We start from the raw sequence: 22,642 nt of genomic DNA, 5'->3' as shown, positions 1-22,642 counted from the left end.
AGATAGATATTTGCCATTTATTGTATTTTTTCTACAATTGTATGTTTTTATGCAATTAGAATATAGAAAAAAATTAAAAAAATAATTTGAAAAATTGAATTAGAGGGTCAAATGGGTGAGTTAGGGTGGATCAATGGGTTAGTGGGTCAATATGGGTGGATTAGTACTCAACCCACACCCAACCCAACCCAACCCAACCCACCCATTTGCCACCTCTAGACTTAGACTTATGTTAGTGCGACAACACTATTGTGCTTCAAGTTTTGTGCCAAACGCATCTTTTTTCCCGCTTCTGCCTCACCTCAAACACCTGTATTGGGTGAATCGCATAAACAGGGTAAGTTCAGAGAGCCCGTGTTTGACCCGCTTAGGAGCCCATTTCCCCATGATACGCGACTCCGAATGTGAACCGAGTCCATTTCGAACCCAATTACTAGCCGGGTCGATTCAAGTCGAACCCGCAATCAGCACTAGTCAATGAATATGAATATATTGTCCCGTACCGCACCACTTGAGCAAATCGCCGCCGACAAGTTACCGAAAGATAAATTTCGACTGATTTCACCAACATTTCGGCCGACACCTATATTCTCGATGCCAAGCGATTGCGCTCAACTCATTAGACCTGCTTTCCTCGTCGTTCTCACCCTTGGAACACACACTCCGTCCGACCGAGATCGAACGGCCACAATCCCTCAAGGTCCAGGTCCCACATCTTTCCTTCCGACTCTGACCCCACTTGTCCCCAGTAACAAAATCAACAAAGACATTGTCCCTCCCTCAATCCAAAATTCCAAATCAGTCAACTTAGCACCGCATGGATCGGAGGCGGAACGGCAGTCCGGTCTACTCGCGGCAGCGGAGTGGCGGTTCGAGCAGCACCGGTTCGTCCTCTCCGGCCATGTCGCCGGCTCACCACCATTCTCGGACCTCGTCGGCGGCCGGCCTCTCGAACATCAAGAGAACTCAGAACGTTGCCGCCAAGGCCGCAGCTGCACGGCTGGCACAGGTCATGGCAACTCGCACTGCCGACGACGACGACGATGAAGACGACGATTTAGGGTTCCGTTACACTGCTCCTCCTCTTCCGTCGTCTTTCTCCAGCAGTGTTAATAATAATAGCATACCTGCGATCTCGTCATCCAGGCCAACTAGATCCCCCTCTCCTGCGGTATTTTCAGCAAAACAGTATTGGTTTTCAGACTTTCATGTGTTTTTAATATGGTTTTGATTAAATTGGTGGAAAAGGTATTAGATCGGATTTGAATTTGGTGTTTCTACGGAGCTGAAGCATGCTAGATGGGTTTTCTGCTTGAGTGTGACGTTTATTTTTGCAGTTTCACTGGTCTAGGGATCTTGTCTTGGGTTGGATATTTGAAAATTTCTTGTTTCTTAATTTTTCTTTCCTAATTGAAAGTTCTTTGGTGTGATTTGAATTTGTTATTTCTGCTGCATTGGAATTGGTTGAAAAATTTTTAGTTCTTTTGGTTTGACAACCAGTAATTGAGTACATGAGGGATATGTGATTGGTGGAGGATAGGCTATCAGTTTTATAATTAGTAATCGAGTAGATGTGAGATTTGGATCAGATCCCTGTCGAGTTGAAATTTCAATTGGAAGTTGCAAAATGCGTGTGGTTGTGATGATATAGTTCTTAAACTTGACGCTAATTGGTTTATTTTCTCACTGTTTGTTTGGAAATGGTGCATATTTTGTTATTTTACTGATACTGATATACTTTTGTTAATTACCAGATCGCTTATTTGTTTTTTTTTTCTGTTTTAATTAGTTAGGTCGGAACTATCTAGATCATGCTACTACAGCGGTTCGCTCTACGTCGGCTGGACGGCCATCAGTATCTGTTCGGACAACACCATTGGTACCACCAAGTAAAACAGCACTGAGGACTGCAGTTAGTTTACCACCCATAGAACCTCCTAGTAGTAGGCAAAGAGAGAAAAGGTAAACAAGTATCTTCCTATTCTTATATGAACTATTGCATACTAAGAAAGAAAAAAATAAGGAGAAAAAGAACTGCAACACATTGGTGCATTTCAACCAATATGTATTGATCTTCAGGGTCACTGATACTCTCAATAATAGGAGTTAGGTGATTTCAATTGTGTTGAACCTTAATAACTGATGTGAAACATCCCTGTCAAATTATCAAACCCAAAAAGTAAAAAAGGAGTTTTGATCAAGATAAATTCCTGGTATACTGATAAAAAAATTCTTGGTATGCCAATTTTGTATTAAGAGCATTGATACTTTGAACCTTGTTGGCAACATATGTTGGATGTTCTATGGAAGTTGTTCATTCTACTTCCTTGCAAATCATCAAGGAACCATGCTTTTGTCCCATAACATTTATGACAAAAATCCACCATCCTGTTGTATGGTATTTCGTCACATTCTTCTTGCAGGACTTGCTTTGATACCGAATAGTGCTCAATAAAAGGTTGTGGGGCTCAAAAACCAACCCTGTTTTCAGCTTATTTATGTTGCTCCTTTTTTCTGATCAGTGAATTGTAAGATTTATTAATTCATAGACAAAGAGAGTACATTTTAGGGAGAAGCATGAGATGCTACCTCCCCTTTAAGGAGGGGAGGTGGAGGATACCATCAACCCTTTAGTTAATAAACAGAACAAAGGACAAAGAAAATTACAGAGAAGCCCAATACAAAGAGACCTGAGTAGCCCCTTGTTTAGCAAGATAATCAGCCAAGGCATTAGCCGATCTACCCACCCACTGAAATCTAACTATCATATCCCTCGAAAGCCATTTAACCTTTTTCAAAATATCCTTAAGGTCCCAAGTGACAATACCCGGGTCAGCCAACCATCCTACTACCACCTTGGAATCTCCTTCAATTATTAAGTTCTGCACTCCAAGTTGATAAGCAATCTGTATCCCCTGTCTCGTAGCTAGGAGTTCAGCCCTCACAGAGTCTCCTATTCCCACTGGTCCCGAAAAAAGGGCAAGGATGTTGCTGTTCTCATTTCTCAGTACACCACCAATACCAGACGGTCCTGGATTGCCCTGACTACCCATCAAAATTCAGCTTAACAAAAACCCTCCATTGGCGGAGTCCAAGTTACTTAAATTCTAGGCTTCTTAGAAGAAGTGAGGGCAACTGCAGACCAATCCTCCTTATATCATCGAAGGAGTAATTTTCAAAGAGCTTTAAGGATTTCAGCCACAAAATAGCCCTTGTCAAAATACACTCCTTGACCTCAAGAATGGTTCTTTCCTTCTCCTGAAAAATTCTGGAATTTCTCTCTTCCCAAATAGTCCATAGGAGAGCTGCTCTTATACACTTTAACATAATTCTCCCTCTTCTCGTGGTCCACACAAAGGTAGATGGAGAAAACAACTAATGTACCTCAGCTGGCAAGTTCCACGTGCACCCAAACAAACCAAATACCCAATTCCAAATGCTGCAGCAAAGGGACAGGAAATCAATAAGTGGTAACAGTCCTCATTCTACGCTTTGCACAAAGTACACCAGTTAGGGGATAAACACAAGAAAGGTCTTTTCTTCTGTAGGTTATCCATCGTATTGATTTTGCCGTGGTAAACTTCCCAACAAATGACATCTATTTTTTGGGGAATAGGCCTAGAGCAAACTTCTTTAACTGGGAATGCCCAAGGGGAGGAGCTAGAGCAAAGGGATTTAAAGAAAGATGCACAAGTAAACAACCCTTTTGGAGTCAAAGTCCAAATTCTCCTATCAGAATTGAGTGGGTCCAAGCAAACAAAATCAAGTAACAAAAAGAGCTTAGAAACTGATAAGGATTCCTCATCCCTCAACCCTCTATGGAAGCCAAGGTCTCAATTTGTAGACAAAGGGGTATACGGGGACAAAAGTGAAGTAGACACATGCTCTTTTTTATAAAGGGAAATAGAGAAGAGAGAGGGGAACAAGTCCTTGAGAGGCAAATTTCCCACCCAAGTGTCTTCCTAGAAAAGAACATGAGTCCCAGAGCAAGCATCACACCTTACGAAGTGGAGGAATTGGGAGGATGCCATGAATTGCCTTCTAAGGTGTTACAAGAGTTGCCCATCTGGATACCCCTGCATCCCAACCATTTCCGGAATAACTATGGATACTCACTACCACTGCATGCCATAACCTCTCTCTCTCTAAGGACCATCTCCACAACCACTTACCTAGAATAGCCTCAATCTTATGAGTAAGATTCCCTAGTCCTAGTCCTCCTTCCTTACTTCGACTAACTATCTCTCACCTAATCAAATGATCCTTCTTCTCTTGCCCCATCTTCCACAAGAAATCTCTCATCATCTTCTCTATCTTCTTAGCTTCTCTAGTAGGAATCTTAAAGACAGACATAAAGTAAACCGGCAAATTAGCAAGTGTGGATCTGATCAAAGTCACTCTACCCTTTGTGGAGATATAATTCTTTTTCCAACTTGACAACTTTTTTCCAAACTTTTCCACAGTGGGGTTCCAAAATCGACTCTCCTAGGGGAAGACCTAGATAAGTTAAAGGGCCAAGACGAGGTGGAACACTCTAAGCAATGTACAATAGCCTCCAATTCTTGATCATCCATATTGACTCGAACCAAACAACTTTTTTCAAAGCTAATTTTCAGATTTGAGGCACTTCCAAAAAATTTTATTAAATTCTCAAGGTTCCGTACCTTCCTCAAATCACTTCCTTCACAAAAGATTATAGTATCATCTGCAAATTGAAGGTGAGTCACTGGAACACTATTTCTTCCTATCCTCCATCCACTCACAGTCTCCTCCCTATCTGCTTTTGAAATCAATCTACTTAACACATCAGCAACAAGAGTGAATAGAAAGGGGGAGAGTGGATCACCTTGTCTTAGGCCCCTACATGCTGGGAAGAAGTCCTTAACTACTCCATTGACAAGGATGGAATAATGGCAAGAAGTGACACAACCCTTAATCCAACATAAGTAAGTGTGGGCTTATTTATGTTGTTCTTTAGATCATGGATTTGGTGTTTGAGGACTGAAGCATGTGTTTCTCTTCTACATCTATGGGCTAAGCCCACAGTCTTTTTTTTCTTTTCTTTTCTTTTTTTTGATCATCAACAGTGAATCATAGTTTTATTAAAGAGATGAAAAATCATACTCCCAACCTTCCAAAGGCACTGGAAAAGGGAAACAAGGCAAACACCACAAGGCTGATATCCACTCACAAAACACTCCCCTGGCTATGTAGCCCCAAACCAGTTATCTCTATTCCACTATGATCCTTCCCCCTAGATAGAAAATCAGCATTCTCATTTGTCGGTCATGAAATCTATCTGAATGAGCAGTTCAGTGCTGAATATAAATGTCTAGTTTCTCTCAGCTGAAATTAGCTATGTTTGGTTAAAATTCTGCTCCAAAGAGTCATTACTTGAAGAATGATTTTTGAGCAAAAAATGATTTATTTTTGAAGATAAATTTTTTAATTCCAAAGAATCAATGCTCAGATTGAGTTTTGAGCCCAGAAAGAAGAATTAGTTCAAGCAATTTTCATACATCCAAACTTAAAAATGATTCTTAGGATCACAAAGTTCATCCGAATTAATTCTGTAAAAGCGTGCCAAACACAGGCACAGCCTAAATGCCAAGAGCTTGCCTCTGTAGTCTATAAGCCAAAACCAGCCAATGAACACTTGAAAGTTCTCTTTTACATTCAAGTACCGACCCGTGGAATAAACTAATCTGTAACATTGGACCCGAGCCAATGGCTGAGCTTTCAAGTATTTCCCATGACCTGCAGAGCTTGAGTAGCCAAGAATGATGTAATGTGCCTTCTGGTTTTCTTAGATGTCTCTTTGATATGTTTCATTTTATCCAGTGCTGCATCTCTCTTCTGTGGATATGATGTGTTAGGAAGCTGTAGAAAATGTTGAGAATGGTTATATCTGCAGGTGGATTACCAGTGAGAATCTGACCTATTTCTTAAATATATATATTTTTGCTATGTTGACAAAGTGGTAGATGTGGATGGATGAAGAACATGATGATCAACTTGTTTTGGTTAATAAACATCGGAATCCACAACATGCAATAAAGAAAAATCTCAAAGGAAAACTTGAAGCTTCATTCAATACCATTTTTAATGTGCTCTTGTAACACCCGTCCATAAGAAAATAAAACCTCAAGTCTAAGAAAAGTTCTAATTAAAATAAATTCCAGGTTAATACGAATACAAGATCTTTGAGTTTGGAGTGCTGTTGAACATGCATAAGGATCAACTATCCATATTTGTCATTCTCCTTCAAGTCCTTTTTCCTTGTTTTTAACAAAGGTTTCCTGGATTTATATGAATATGTGTTTGTGCACCATGCATGTGTGTATCTTCAACTATCCTTTGGACTTTTAACCAAAAGAAAAGAAAAAAAAAACTATCCTTTGGATACAACTGTGTAAAAAGGAAAAAATTTATTAATGTTAGGCTCTCCCAAAGGGAAAAGAGCTATTGCATTTCTACAGATGAAATTCTTTTATAACATCAATTGACATACTGCAGGTTTACAACAGAGATGGGACATCTTAACTTAAAAGATACAGGGAATGAGCGTGAGGCTTCTGCACTTCGAGATGAGGTATACTAATGTAATCTTTCAGTATCTATTCCTTTTTTTTTTTTATTTCCATCCCTGAAAATGAATAAAGCCATCATTACTGATGATTCTGTTGGGCTTATGCATGGACCATGGTAGCTTGCTAAAATGCTTATGTAAGATGAAAATAACATTGTGATTTGTTGATGAAATTTGGAAATATAAAGTATAAACTAAAGATGATGCCATGCTCAAATTGCAGCTTGATATGCTACAAGAAGAGAATGAGAACATTCTTGAGAAGGTGTGTTACTTTAATGCTTTTACCTTCTTTTCTTTCTGCCAAATCAAGTTAGGGTTTCATACTTCATTTGCTTCGTACATTATCTGTAATAAACATAATATTTACGTTGCAATCCTCTGTACAGCTCCGACTTGCAGAAGAGAGATGTGAGGAAGCTGAGGCAAGAGCTAGAGAGCTCGAGAAACAGGTTACTTCTTTGTTGTGTAGTTATTTTTCTTTTATTTCGCAGTCTGGCAATCTAGAAGTAATCTGACCTTCAATTTCTAATGAGTGCTGTGCATAAGGTCTTGTTATATGATTGGCTCCATTTCTTATTTGGTAAAGTCTTTCCATCCCATGAATAATCAGTCTTGATATTTTATTTATTTATTTAATAACTTTTTGATGGATAACTTGACTTTAATTAATATTGGAATAAAGAATCAATATAATATGTATTTATTGAATAATTTGTTTTTTAAAATGTCTGTTAGTAGGTAGTAGTAGAACACCATTATGCTAAACCCCCACCCCCAGCTTATTGTCAGTATAGCTAGCTTTTAGGCATTTTACATATGGAAGAAAAAATTGTCTGCAGTAGACTCCAAAAGTAAGGCAAGTAACTCAACAGGGATGGAGGCTGCCTCTATGTGGAAGGTAGGTGCCAGGCATGTTCCTCCCCACTCCCCAGTTGTAGTTATTTATTCTCTGGTACCAAATTACCATGTTTCTGTAAATTGGACAATAAAGTAGAGAAAGTGGTTGCTCTAGACATGTTGAAAGTAAACTAAGAAGAACAATGAAGAGAGTTTCACCTTGAGGAAGTTTTTGTGCTGTCTATCATTTTGCTTCGTTAATCAACAGCATATCACAGAGAATACAAAGTCACAAATTACTCCTCAGGAAACAATATTACCTCCAAGAAATGTGCACCCCCCCTAAAGTAGATCTCTTGTCACCAACTGACCTAGCTCAATCAGCATCATTATAGGCTTCAGCCAAGGTAATTATGTAGAGCATACAACAGGCCTCTACCAGGAGTACTCTTCAAGTAAAATAGTATTCTTTCAACTGCTAGATGGGGAAGACAAGGCTGATGTTTATATTGACTGGCCACACTGACAACATAAGAGATGTCTGGTTGAGTCAAACAAAGATATATGTTCTTTTATCAACTGACACATCACTATTACTTCCACCAATCTTATGATTTAGATCCATAGGAGTGTTAGCTGGTTTAGCACCCAACTTGCTAGATTCTTTAAACAGGTTAAGAACATACTTTGAGAGATGAAAATGCCCTTTCTAGACCTTGAAACTTCTATGACCAAAAATCACCTGAGCTCACCAAAATCCTTGTTCTCAAACTTTGTAGCCAAGTATTGTTTCAATGTGGAGATATCAAACATACTACTCCTAGTCATTACAATGTCATCCAAATGCACAAAATAGTTATTGAGTTATACCATCTTTCTTAAAGAAGAGAATGCTATTAGTATGTCATTGGTGATTGAGCAAATCCCACCTTCTAAATTTTCTCTTCGAATCTGTAAAATCAAGCTCATGGAGAATGGTTGAGTCAATAGGTTAATTTCTTGAGTTTGCACACTTTCCCCTCTTTTTTAGGAATAGATACGCTAAGAGGCTGTTCGATATAAACTTCTTCCTGTAGGTCACCACTTAGAAAAGCATTATTGACATCTATATGGTATAAAGGCCATGAGAAATGTGCAGCTAAGGATATCAAAACATGAATGATGTTCATCTTGGTAACAAAAGAAAAAGTCTCCAAGTAATTAATACCTTATATCTGTATGTACTCTTTAATAGTTGGTTGAACCTTGTACCATTTAATGGAACCATCTATTCTATATTTTATGGTATACACTCATTTTAGGTTAGTTTTTAGGGAGTCTTAGTATAACAGTAGAAGTGTTTAAGGAGGTTAAAGCTAGTGCTACAGCTTGGATTGCAAGTGTATGAACCCAATCCAGCCTAGCCCTAAGTGCAACTTGATTAAGGCTAGGCCCAAGTTTCAATTTAGGTCCAGAAGTTGAGTTTTGGTTTTTGGCCTTGATGGACCCTGCCCTGCCCAAGGGCTGTAGCTTGGCACATACTTACTCATTATTTTTTAATGGTAACAAGAAAACTTTAATGTAAAATGTGCAAAGGCTAGACCATCAAAGCACAAGTGTTAATCACTTATTCATGATTGCATGTATATAAAAGGCCATTACCCACTTTTAGTCCCAGCTATCTGGGGTCTTGTGATGGCTGGACTGGATACAGACCTAACATTTATAAGTATCATTTGCTTATAGGTTGCTGCTCTTGGAGAAGGCGTGTCTCTAGAAGCTAAATTGTTGAGCAGGTAATTTTGGGATTTAGATGTAAATTTATGCATAATGTTTCATTTTCAAGGCTATGACATCTTATGTGGTCATGTGCAGAAAAGAAGCAGCATTACGCCAGAGAGAGGTAAATATGGGGTACTTAATTATATTTGTTTCCAAATATATAAGCAAGTAGTGGTTAATCAGAATCTTAGTTGATGATGGTATTATTTCTGACTTGATTATATAGAATATAAGCTTTAAATTATGGCACAGTCATTGTTTGCAATATCCCCAATGTTTTCCCTTTCTTATTTATTTATCCACAGTTTCTCCTTTTGTCTTGGGGATTCAAACCCCATAAGGAATATGCCTGAAAATTATCTCATGAAAAAAAATTATTTTATCTCATAATATACATCAGATCCATTTTTTAAGTAATTCAATGATTGTTTGCTCTAGGACAATAAGAATATACTCTTTTTGCTCCCCCCCCCTTCAAATTCATAAGTAAACGGCCCTAATTTTAAAGGTGATAAGGTTGTCTCTTATTCCCTCCCTTTAAAGGATGGTGTTCAAACCCCTGACCTGGAATTGATTCCTTTCTTTAGCATTCAAAATATTGACTGCTTCTAATGCTTATCAAAAAATTAAATATTTACATTGCATCTAGATCTGTTGGTTTTATTGAATTAATTTTTCAGATCTATGCACTTCTGTTGAATGCTTATTGGATAAACTCAATGTTAACATGATAATGATCATATATTCTCAGCAGGCTATTGATGCCTTCTTTTTATAAATTCTTTAAATAAGGATAGTTAATTTATATTCGCATAAAATTGTTCTGCAAGGGCAACAGAATCAGATAGTGTATGGATACTTCTAGATATGCTATATAGCTTAAAATATGTGAAATGGTATTTTTTAACAATAAGAAGTTATATGTTTTAAGGCATCTTATGCAATTATGCTTAGGTGATATTTGGAAGTCTGGAGTCTGATACATTTGAAATCTAATAGGATCTTGTTGGGATAAGAACTTATTTTTTTATCTTAACAGTCTGCATGGGTGGCCATTGCAGTTTTTTCTCTTTGAACATGGGTATGAGTGGTACTCTTGTCATTGTGAAAGTTTTGAAAGCTAAAAGAGTATAAGAAATGTCTATATGCTGAACTAAATGATGATTTGAGCACTTACAGATCAGAGAAAAATTGCTATATAAGGGGACTATAAGAGGTTCAACCAAACACAAAGGGGGATAACTACTTATTTTGGTTAGTTGCAGACATAAGTAGCAAGAATTTAGACTTTCAAAAATTACCTTAGCTTGAAAAACTAGATATAAAAGCTAGGATACATGTACTTGTATCCATGTCTGGAACTTTGGGAGAACTTCAGGAAATGAAGAGTATCCTCATTTCCAGTTTCCTTATCTCTGTTAGTATCCATATATGGCATCATAGTGTATAGCTAATAAAAATAACATGATGCGAATCCCTATCAAAACTTGTAAATCTGAGTCCCTAACAAAACTTGTGACTGTTCCAGTGGATAATGATCAAGGTAAAAGGTTATTTTTGCTGTCAAAGATGCTTCAATTGCTTTTCTTCTGCAGACTCCCAACATACTGAAATTGATGTACACAACCTTACCCCTGTGGTGTCTGGGGAGGGACAGATGTACACAACCTTACCCCTGTACATACAGAGAGGTTGTTTCCATGATTGAACCCTGGTCACCCAGGTCACAATGGAGCACAACCCAACAGTTCAAGAATTAGCTTTGCAGTACTTTCCTGAATTATTGGATTCTGGCCAGTTGTTCAAGAAAGTGTACCGATTGAAATAAATTTGGCATAAGCTTGACAATTTAAAAGGAGTACTCAGGTTCTTACCGAACAAAAAGAAAGGGGTGTTCAGGTTTGAACATCAGGAACTTTTGCACTGATTGAAAATCCATTATGAAGACGTCTGCTTGTAGAATTTTGTCTACCTTGCAGCCTTTTGTTTATGTGCTCAGTTCGTGCTTAAGACAATCACCATTCTTATAATACTTAAGCATGGGCTTGTCATTGATGGCATAAATTCTTAATACTCCTACAGATAAATTGACCAATTGTCAATATACCTGCTAATATCATTTTCCACATGAAAAGGTGATATTTGTGGTAGTTATTGGTGACAGAATGCTTCACCAAGGAGCATAGTTGTCTTTTCTTAGCAAAACAGAAAAGGAAAATATGACTGAAAAATCTCACTTGGATCTGCATCCATACACCTTTGCATCCTCATTGTCCCTGATTGTTCCTAGCCCCCCTAAGAAGGCCTCCATCACCTCAATGGCCATTGCCTCATTCTAGTCCCATACTACCACCCTTCTAGGTAAGCCTATAAAGTTCAAAGAAGGTTATCCTTGAAATCTATTTTTTTAAGGTCCTATTTGGACCTCTAAGTTAGCCTTCTCCTGGAGATTGAAATATGTGCGTAATGATGCGTTTTATAATTTTCTAACATTCCATTACTACTACACCTATGCATCATCTATGGTTTCTTGAATTGTTAATGTTTATTATGATTAATTAAACATGTCTTTTTTTTATCAGCTTAATTAAACATTTCTTTACAAAAACAAAAATTAAACTTTTCTTTTATTTCCATTGAAAATTTCCATATTTCCCCCATCTTTTTACATCTACATATAATGCTTGTGAAGTGTCCTTAAAATATCTCTGTTCCTATACCCCTACAGGATGATATTTCTAATGATAATGAAATTTTGGATCTTTGGCCACAATGAGTATTAGTTGTTTTTTATAGTGTTCTTGTGCAATACAGAAATATTGGGGATTCATTGTTCTAGGACTTTTGTTACTTTGTGTCAACATAATTTTTCTGTGTCAGGCTGCTCTTAAAGCTGCAAAGCAAACCAAGGAGGGGAGAGATGAAGAGATTGCGGCTCTTCGGTCAGAACTTGAGGTAGAGCATAGTAATCTATTTGAATGGTCCTTGCTTTATTTTTCTCTTTTGTTGCTAAATAAAATCAAGCCGTTTATGCTTGTACAGCTTTGTTTCAATGTTTTATTTTTTGCTTGGGTCAGAATGCAAAAGATGAGGCAGTAGCATCTGTAGAACAGCTTCGAGAAGCAGAATCTGAAGCAAAATCTCTTCGCTCAATGACACATAGAATGATTTTAACTCAGGAAGAGATGGTCCATTTCTTGCACCTTTTTGTAGACTATGTAACATGCAAATTTTGATTTTTGATGCTCTGACTTTATTTTGGTTCTCATTCCAGGAAGAAGTTGTTCTTAAGAGATGTTGGCTTGCTCGCTATTGGTGTTTAGCTGTACGTTATGGTAATATGCTTGTTGCACCATTTTGAGAATTTAATATATTATGGTTTGCAATATTATACTATTCTTCAAGGCTTTTAGGATTTAGTCTCATTCTATCAAGCTTAGTGTTAAAAGTTGGTATTATTGTTATTTACTTAGTTTTTGGCTAGTGTTTCCTCTTTTCTTGAGTTTGTGCTGGTTGGTGTATTTACAATTCATCCAGTCACATGCTTACATCTAACTTGCTTTTCCACACGGTTTCTTTATAGGTATATGTGCAGATGTTGCAGTGTCAAAGCATGAACACTGGTCATCATTAGCACCTCTTCCCTTTGAAGTTGTGATTTCTGCTGGACAAAAGGCTAAGGAAGAGTCTTGGAGCCAAGGTTAATCATATCACAATTGATCCTTCCCATATTGTGCTTCTGTTTTTCTTCATTCTTTTTTCTTTGGAGGGTGTGGGAGAGGTTGAATCTGGGTAATTTTGAGTATTGATGTTCCTTTCATGGATGATATACATTATCATGCCAAACAGTCATATAAGATTTAAAAACACTGAACAGGTGGTGATGATCCAGAGAAAAGGATTAAACTTGTACGGGATTCAAGTGATCTAACTGGAGAAGGCAGTATTGAAAGTATGCTTTCAGTTGAAATGGGTTTGCGGGAGCTAGCTTCTTTGAAGGTATCTAGTTTGATGTTTATGTTCTTCATCTTTTTACTATCATACTATGTCAATTTTCTATCTTCCCTTCCCCCGGCATTGATTAGTGTTTTGATGTCATCCCTAGGTACTCTTATGCAACAAGTATTGGATTTTCTGTAGATATGGAATTTTATAAAAGCAAAACCATTGCTTTTTATCAGCTTCTATCTATCTATCTATCTATATATTAAAATTGGTCTGTCCACGTCACCGTACCTCTCCTTGCTTCAAAACCCCTTCCTAATTTTCTGTTTTTTTGACTTTTTTATTTTTTTAATTCCACATAATTACCCATTAAACCAATAAGGAAATCACATATGCTTAACTATTTCTAACAACCATAAAGAAAGTAGCCAAGTGACACCACTTTCCCCCGCTTCCTCCTAAATTGTCTCTAATTCCTATTTATCTCCTAAATTATCTCTAACTCCTATTTATCTCTTAAATTATCTCTAATTTAGTAGAAAGATTCTCTCCAAAACTATATCTAATTCCTATTTATCCTCTCCTCCACTTTTTATCTATATCTATCTAAAGAAAGTTTCAATTAAAAAAATTCAGAACCATTTAAATGTTATAACGAAATTAGATAATAAATTTAAAATATTTATTCAAAACACAAAAAAAATTAATAGATTTAATAATATTCATATTATTAATAATTCAATATTTTTACAAAATCCATCATGAAATTATGTAGTAACAATATAAATTATAATTTTGCGAATTATTCAATTTAAATGTTATTCAAATAATAAAAAATTAACATTAAAAAATAAAAGATTATTTAAATATTTCAATAACTAAAATATTAAATAAAAAACATTAAAACTAGCTAAATAATATAACAAAATATTTAATATTATGTAAGAACATTAAAATAAATAAAATTCAAATAATGAAAAATTTTAAATATTTTACATATTATTTAAATATTTAAATAAAAAAATATTTAACATGACAAAATTTTAAATAGTTAAAATAACGAAATTATGTAATAAATTTAAAAAAAAATTCTTAAAAGTAGAAAAATAATTATAATAGAATTCATAATATTCATATATTCATATTATTAATAATTCAATGTTTTTACAAAATTCATCATGAAATTATGTAGTAACAATATAAATTATAATTTTACGAATTATTCAATTTAAATGTTATTCAAATAACAAAAATTTGACATTAAAAAATAAACATTACTTAAATATTTCAATAACTAAAAATCTTAAATAAAAAAACATTAAAAATAGTTAAATAATATAACAAAATATTTAATATTATGTGATAACATTAAAATAAATAAAATTCAAATAATGAAGATTTTTAAATATTTTACATATTATTTAAATATTTAAATAACAAAATATTTAACATGACAAAATTTTAAATAGTTAAAATAACGGAATTATGTAATAAATTTAAAAAAATTCTTAAAAGTAGAAAAGTAATTATAATAGAATTCATAATATTCATATTAATAATAATTTATAATTTTAAAAAATTAATAACGAATTATGTAATAATAGTACAATCATAATTTTATGAATTATTAAATTCAATAGTAATTAATATTTTAAGAATTTAAATAACAATATTATTTCAATAACTAAATAATATTGTAAATAACTAATTTCACTTATATCAATTAATAATTATAGAAAATAACTATCAACAAAGTTATATTTATTAGTAATAATTTTACAATAATAGTGTATATTCATTATATATTTATATATACTATAATTAATATTTATTTTATTTTCAGTAATTATTTATTGTTTTTTATAAATATGCTTTCAATAATTATTTATAAATCTATTTTTATTTTGTTATTTAATAGAAAATTATCAATAATTATTGGAGATTAAACAACTAATTTTTAACTTTTGAAATTTAATTTATCGTATTTATTGTAACTTTGTTATAAATTTATTTTTAGTAATTATATATTTTTTATAATTTATAGATTAATACTTATTAGAGATTAAACTATTATTTGAGATTACACTATTTATTGACTAATTTAGTATATTTTCAATATTTATTATATTTTTGTAATTATTGTATTTTTATTTTATATCTATTATATTTTCGTTATAAACTTATTTTCAATGATTGTGTACATTTGCTATAAATTTTTAATAATGATTGGAGATTAAACTATTGTTATTTATTAGAGATTAGACTATAAGTTTAGTTGAAATTAGGAGTGTTCAATGATTGGTTCAGTTCAGTTGCAGACTGTTTCACCAACTAAATTGATCTGGTCAAGTCCACAATTTGTCGCTTGAAACCGATTGACCACTAGTGAAAACCCACCAACTCGGGTTGTATTGATTTGGGTCTATTTTCGTTTTAGTTTGTTTGTTCAAAAGATTTAAACTTAAAAATTAACTTTAAATTTCATAAATTACAATGATATTATTAAAAAATAAATTACAAAAATTAAATCTATGATATAAAATATTTTAGACTAAGAAATATGGGAATTTTCCTACTTTCCCGTATTAAAAAATTAAATTTAAAATATAAAATATTAATATATTTATTAAACAAAGCCGATATGAAATACTAGAAAAACCGGCCAACTCGGGTTGAGTTTGATCGGATTGTTTATTAAAAAGTTAAAATATAAAACAATTATATACTCTTATGTATTTCTATTGTTTAACTTTCGCTTAACAAAGCCCGTGCATCGCACGGGTCCTCGTTACCATGCTTCTCCTTGCTCCATTATCCCCACCCTGCATTCTCTTTGACTTTCTCTCCTCTCCCCTTCCCACCACTCCCATTAAGCCATGTCACCCAATTACCTAAAAATATTCCTATAATCTCTCTCATAAGGTATGTCATTTAAACCAATAGGAAAGAATCATGTTGCCCCACTCCCTAATCAATTCCTAAAATGCATCCCCCCAATCTATATCCACTCTCCCTCATTTAAAATATGCATATTAATTAATAAATAGTTAAATACAGTTAATATTTAATCCCACCCATATTCAATGAGTATTAAATACTGTTATTACCAAAAGTTAATAAATACGGTTAGTAAATTACCAAAAATTAATAAATATTGTTTTTAATGAACTCATTAACAACATTTTATAGAAATTGAAAACTCTTTAACTAATTTTTATAAAATTGAGAATTATATTTAACAATTATAAAAAGTATAAAATTTTAGTTATTGTTATTATTATAATTAATAACCAAATGGAAATGGGGGAACAAAATATTACAATGTTAGAAAATAAAATTATTAATTAATTTATATTGAAAAATAAAAGATAAATTAGTGTAATTTTGTTAATAAACTACCAAATAAAAATATATATTTAATGAAAATTTAAAAAAATTTTCAATAAATCCCTATAGTTACACAAATGTAATAATTTTTTAAAAAATTTTCATAAAACTACATTTTCGTAAAATAACATTTTTGAAATTAAAAGATATAAAGTATTTGAAAGTTTATTTAAAATGCATTAAATAATTATTGAAAATTATTAGAATATTTTGGAAATTTTAGGAAATTTATTACATTTGATAGATTTTGGAAAACCATTGAAAAATTATGTAATTTTCATTGAAAATTATTAAAGAATAATGACTTTGGGAAATGGAAAACTATAATTTGAACAAATAATTACACAATTTATTAAGATAAATTCGTATAATATTGGAAAAAAGGAAATTATTGGTTAGTTTATATTAGAAATTATAAGATAAATTAGTATAATTCGGGCATTGGCTGCTTTACATTCCTGGCTGTCAGCCAAGGACTCGTTTAAGCATATCCCCCACCATCAATACTTTGATTTGGATTTTTTGTTTACTTGATTTAGTTGGGTGTCTCTTGTTTGTATTTGGGAGAGACTGGTTTTTTGGTAACTTTTTGTATAGTTGCTGTCTGTACATGGAGTTTTGTGGACCAAAGGCTGTAATATGTTATAGTTATACGTATTAATTCAATTACCTTACTTTTTCTCAAAAAAAAACAAGAAAATAAATTATTTTATAAAAATTAAAAAAAATTGAATAAATTTTCAAAATTACACAAGTACAATAAATTTTCCAAAATTTTCATAAAATTACATTTTTTAATATTAAAGACAATTTAGTGTACTTTTAGAAATTTACCATGTGGTTGATACTCTATATATCCTTTTGATCATTTTTATCATCAAATTGAATATTGGGTTGACGGGGACAATGTTTTCAAAACTGGACCAAACCAGATGGTTAGACCGGACATCTTTTCACCTCAAAACCGCTTTTTGTCCAAAAACCGTTTATATGGTTAGTGAACCGTTGACCTAGGCAGTCGAACTGTCAACCTGAGCAATAGTTTTTGGCGTTTTTCTTGTTTTTCTAATTTTTTATTTTTTTATCAGAGCGGGTCATCCATTCGGACCGAGCAGTAGGACCGTTCGACCCCAGAACGGTTCCCTATCCGGTCCAATTTTAAAAATCTTGGACGTGGAGTGGGTGCCTTGCCTTGAGCTTGGCTTGGTGTGCAGCATGGCCTGGCATGGACCAGCCCGACCCACAGCACGACACGGGCCTGTGCGGGCTTGGGCCATAGGCCGTGCCGAAACGACCCCCCAAATTATCCTAAAGGAGGGAGGCATGGCTTGGGACGCCTCGTAGGCCAGCACGGCACGATTCGCACTTTGTGCGGGCCACATGCGGGTCGTGTTGTGCCGATCCAACACGACCCAATTTACACCTCTACTTGAACCCGCCCAATACTGGGGATGGAGCAGGGAAATTTGAGGATTTTCCATCCTTGATGAAGAGTGGGGTGCCTTGCCCCTGAACTTGCTCGACATTGAGGAGTGATTACCTTGCCCTGAACCCGTGTGACACTGGTGACGGGGCGGAGATGGGGTATAGTGTCTTGACTATGGGGTAGGGAAAGGGATGGGGTGCCCTGCCTTGAACCCACCCAGTTGTCATTCCTATATAATTGTTAATTATTAGTGGAACTAATAAAAATGTTAGTTTTTATAAGTATTTTATTTATTTAAAGTTAATCAAATTTTCATTTAAAAATAAAAAAAGAATAAAAATTATTAAAATTACTACAAATTATTAATAAAACTAAATTTATTAAAAAATATTTATTCATATTCATTAACAATAATTATTTTTTATAAATCAACATTAAATGAAAAATAAAATTATTAAATCATTTAGATTTTCCCGTGCATCGCATGGGTAGTTCTTTCTTTAAATTGACATTTTGTTTATATTTTGTTCTCTATGACCTTAAGGTTGAAGATGCTGTTGTGATTGCACTAGGCCAACACCGGCGTCCAAATTTGGTTCGACAGTCCATCTCAGGTTGTTATATCATAATCTATTAGTTGCTTGGCATTTATATATCAAGATATGTTTTAGCAGGATAGTTTTATCACAACTTGTTCTTTCCTTCGTTTTCGAGATTGGTAATAGAAATTTTTTTGATAGTGTGAAAAGTTTAGTATGTCACAAAATAGTACAAGATATTTCTATATTTTCTTTACCAAGAGTCAGGTGATTGCTGCCCACTCAGCTTAAGGATCAAAAGTGAACCCAAGATAATTTTGTTAACTTAAAGGACAGTTTCCCCAACTCAAGGTCAGCCTTTCCCTTTCGAGCTAGTGAGTCTGCAAGGAAGTTTGCAGATCAGGGTATCCAAAAACTTTCTGCTTCTATGCTGCTATCCACCTGTCTTGCCTCCCTTATTTGATGACTTTGGTGCTATGAGCCTTTTTCACTTATTTTTTCCTTCCTTGAAACAACTTTGATAAAGTGAATATATTTTCAGTCTGGTAAATTTTATACCAAGTCTAAATGTCTGTTTGCCCTATTCGTAAAGCTTTAGCACTCATCAGGCCATCAATTTTAGCCTTTTTTAAATTATGGAATTAATCATTATCATGCTTTTTTGTGGACCTGTTAAATTTGTTAAAAATTCCTTCCAAAAAAATTAGGGTATATTATCACTTTATCAGTTTATAGCATACCCTTCTTGGTTATGTAAAGGTTAAACATGCATGAACCCTTAGCTATTTTCCTGGAAATGTCCTTGATCTTATGAGCAGAAAAGGTTGCAAAGATTAATCTTGTTACTTATTTTCTAAATTATATGTACACCAATTACTATAGAACCAACCTGTTAAATGTTGATATGATTTCTGATGAATCTAAGTTACTGGCTTTAGTGAACTTTAAATGTCCTAGTTTTAATATCCTAGATCAGCAACACCAATATTGACCAAATCTTCAAGTAGCCATTTTGATTTCAATGAAGTTTTGTTTTTCAAGTTATTTTTGTGTTAGGAATTTTATAGATATACTGTATGCACTAAATTGTTTTCTTGTTTATATCCTCAGATCCTCAGTCACCTGGTCCAAAGTTCATGGAGGCATTTGGTAAGAATTATATATCATAGCTTTGCTTTAGAATCTATACATATGCTAATGTCAAGGAAACAATGCATAACCATTAGGTGTCTACAGTACTCCCAATAATGCAACCACGATCTTTTCCTTGGGGACTGGAGTGTCTACCTGTTCAATTCTTTAAACATATTTCTTGGAAGTAAATTGAGATTTCTTTTCCTTGCAGAGTGTAAGGAAACTGAGGTATGTTTTTTCTTTTCCATGCAGAATTGAGCCAAGAGGAGTCTGAAGACGTTCTTTTCAAGGAGGTTTGGCATTCATTTCTCATTTCTACAGAAACATGAACAGAAGTACACAATTAAAATTAGGATGCCATTAAGAATGAGTTATGGTTTTATTTATGCTTCTAATCAGATCCATATTTTCTCAAAGTATATTATTACCTTGCCCAGGCATGGCTTACATATTTTTGGAGAAGAGCCAAAGCTCATGGTGTGGAAGAGGATATTGCTGAAGAGAGACTTCGATTTTGGATCAGTCGCAGCGGCCAATCCCCAACATCACATGATGCTGTTGATGGTAATTTCCTACTAATGTCTTCTTTTAAATTTTTTTTTTTTTTTGGTATGTGTATGGAGAAATACCCAATGGTTTCTGGATGCCACTTTAGAAGGACTGTGGAAAGCTTGCCATTTTACCAGAAGATGGATCAATGCACCAATGTGCAAGGTTGATTATATGTGTACTGTGCACATGATCATTAGTCCAAGCCATTCAAATATCAGGCCAATTTTCTTAAATCAAAAACTGCATGTCTTTTTGGAACCCTGGACGTGCAACTTTTGGATCAAGGACTACATATTGGCTTTGAATTTGGTTGGTTTGATTGATGAGGTACCCCCCTTACATGATAAAATTCAATTAGGCTAAACTTGTCAAATACATATTACATATTGAATGTATCAATACTTTGGGAATTTTGCAGATACCTGCACTTCTATGACCCTTACCTCCCCCGCATTCAAAACTAGGGCAACCCTAAAGGGAATTTTTAATTTTCATTGTTCTAGATACAAGCAGCTGAAAAGCAGTTGAGGGATTGGGGTGGTCTCCATAGAATTTTCCTAATAAATATCATGGAAATTGTTTCCTTTCTTTTGCAAGGTGCCAACCAACGGGTTGGCAAGGTCTTCTGCTGGTCGTAACGGAGACTTGCGATCAAATCCCGCCTGCACCTGGTTTGGGGGGGGGGGTGGGGGGTTATGCCAAAATCTTATACAAGCTTAAATTTCTTAGGCAGCAACCAAAAGAAAGTGCATTAGTACATTGGTTACTTGTGGGGTGATAGTTTGAGTCCTGTTAGGCTGGCCTTTTAAATCAACTGTCATGTGTGTAACTGCTGAGCAACTTCTAGAAAATGTTTAGTACATTGATTACTTGGCTGAAAAATATGAAAACCCAAGATATACAATTTTGAAAAATGGAAATCATCCTGAAGAATGTTAACATGGTTTTCTTCACTGACTTCTCAGGTCTTTTTGTATACTCCCAATGTACAGGCTCTCATTGTACATGGGCTGATTTGGTTTTCACTTCTAATGCAATTCAATACTTTACCTTCTTCAAAAAAGGGGGATAAAATATAATCTATGTTACTATAAACATAAATCCCTCATGAAGTGATGAAGAGATTATGATAAGATTTTGTTCTATAACCTAAGTCATTTCTCCTGTTGTAGGAACAGTTTTATCAACTACAATAATAAATAAAAGTTTATTAGTATCCTGATACCTAACAATTAGAGGATGAAACTATGTTAAACACCTTCCAAGAAGTGAGGACTGGAAAAAAACAACATAGAGCATTTACTCTGGTCAGAGCTATGCCAAAGTTTGAGTCAATGGATAAAATCACCAATTTTCTCAAGTTTTGGTGTTGCCAATCTTTGTTTTCCCTACAATTGGCAGATTGAACTATGCAGATTATTAGTAGATGGAATTCACATATTTGAGACCCCCTCTACCATCAATCCTGAATTTTGGATTGTTCATTGCACTCATGGTTGGTATTTGTTTTAAGTTGAGCGAGGTCTGATGGAGCTGAGGAAGCTTGGGATTGAACAGCAATTATGGGAAGCATCTCGCAAGGAAATTGATCAAGCTTCTGCACCTACTGCCAATCACAAGTTAGTTGCAAATTCAGAAGCCTCACCTTGATGATTGCCACCTTTGATATGTTTATGTTGTGTTTTCTGGACTTTAACAAGTTTTGCAAGAGCATCTTCCTTGGCTTTATTTGCAGTGTCCCGTTTTAGGAGATCTAAGATCATTGTATCACTTGTATTACTAGTGAGAGATACAGGGAGATGCACCACCCATTTTTATATACATTTCGTTCTTTTTAGGTCTTTTTAATGGTGTTTGTATCATATATTTAGATTTAAAAGCGATAACATACTTTGATAATGACTTGTTTTTGTAACAGCTTGCGATTATTTGAATTTGTAATTGAAAACTAAATTTTTTTAAAATAAAATTAAAAAAAAAACCAATTCTCCATCATTCTTACTAATTGGAGCCCAAACCTCCGTCTAGTAGCAATGATCCAAGTCCAGGTATGTTGACTCGTTCTTCATTGTTTTTTTGGTCTTCACCCTGTGTTTGCACTGAGACTGAGCAATTGACGCACCTTTGTTCGCACCAACTTCCCATTCAGAAGTGGAAATGCTTCACCTCATGTCAACCTGAAACGTACGGAGCTGGCATGGTGTATCATGATCATGAGTATAACTATAGGGATTTCGAATTAGAAAGTTGGTGGGATCCATGTCTAACAGAAAAGGTCTGGTAGTGAGGATCCTGTAACTAAAGTGCTTAACACGTGGCATATATTTCAAAGGTTAAGGCACATCATTGGATGGGCCTCTCTATCTATCTAATTCATGCTTTATTTTCAGAGCTTTCAAATAGCTCAAGTACTCTTTACCACAGTCACGGCATAATAACAATATAGCATGTTTGCTTTTGGAAACAAGA

At 34.4% G+C, this 22,642-nt stretch overlaps 1 protein-coding gene across 1 annotated transcript; it reads left to right on the top strand.

Moving 5' to 3' along the window:
• The first annotated feature begins 517 nt into the window (after positions 1-517).
• On the top strand, positions 518-22,072 carry LOC104591834 (coiled-coil domain-containing protein SCD2-like). Its single transcript, XM_010250885.3, has 17 exons — positions 518-1,171; positions 1,790-1,962; positions 6,517-6,592; positions 6,813-6,854; positions 6,979-7,041; positions 9,155-9,204; positions 9,284-9,311; positions 12,071-12,145; positions 12,268-12,378; positions 12,465-12,525; positions 12,774-12,890; positions 13,068-13,189; positions 18,493-18,562; positions 19,598-19,636; positions 19,874-19,914; positions 20,059-20,185; positions 21,687-22,072. The coding sequence occupies exons 1-17, from the start codon at positions 818-820 to the stop codon at positions 21,821-21,823; spliced, it is 1,686 nt and encodes a 561-aa protein (XP_010249187.1). The 5' UTR covers positions 518-817; the 3' UTR covers positions 21,824-22,072.
• The last annotated feature ends 570 nt before the right edge of the window (positions 22,073-22,642 follow it).

This window comes from Nelumbo nucifera, chromosome 4, assembly GCF_055504915.1.
Source record: "Nelumbo nucifera cultivar China Antique chromosome 4, China Antique-T2T, whole genome shotgun sequence".
Taxonomy (NCBI): Eukaryota; Viridiplantae; Streptophyta; class Magnoliopsida; order Proteales; family Nelumbonaceae; genus Nelumbo; species Nelumbo nucifera.
Note: the sequence above shows the minus strand (reverse complement) of the source record. Positions and strands in the feature narration are given on the sequence as shown.

Excerpts from the sequence above, each read along its gene's own strand:
- LOC104591834 (XM_010250885.3), top strand. The coding sequence starts at position 818 with ATGGATCGGAGGCGGAACGGCAGTCCGGTCTACTCGCGGCAGCGGAGT. Across the intron at positions 9,205-9,283 it reads GAAGCTAAATTGTTGAGCAG|AAAAGAAGCAGCATTACGCC; the intron begins GTAATTTTGGGA and ends GGTCATGTGCAG. Across the intron at positions 9,312-12,070 it reads CAGCATTACGCCAGAGAGAG|GCTGCTCTTAAAGCTGCAAA; the intron begins GTAAATATGGGG and ends TTTCTGTGTCAG.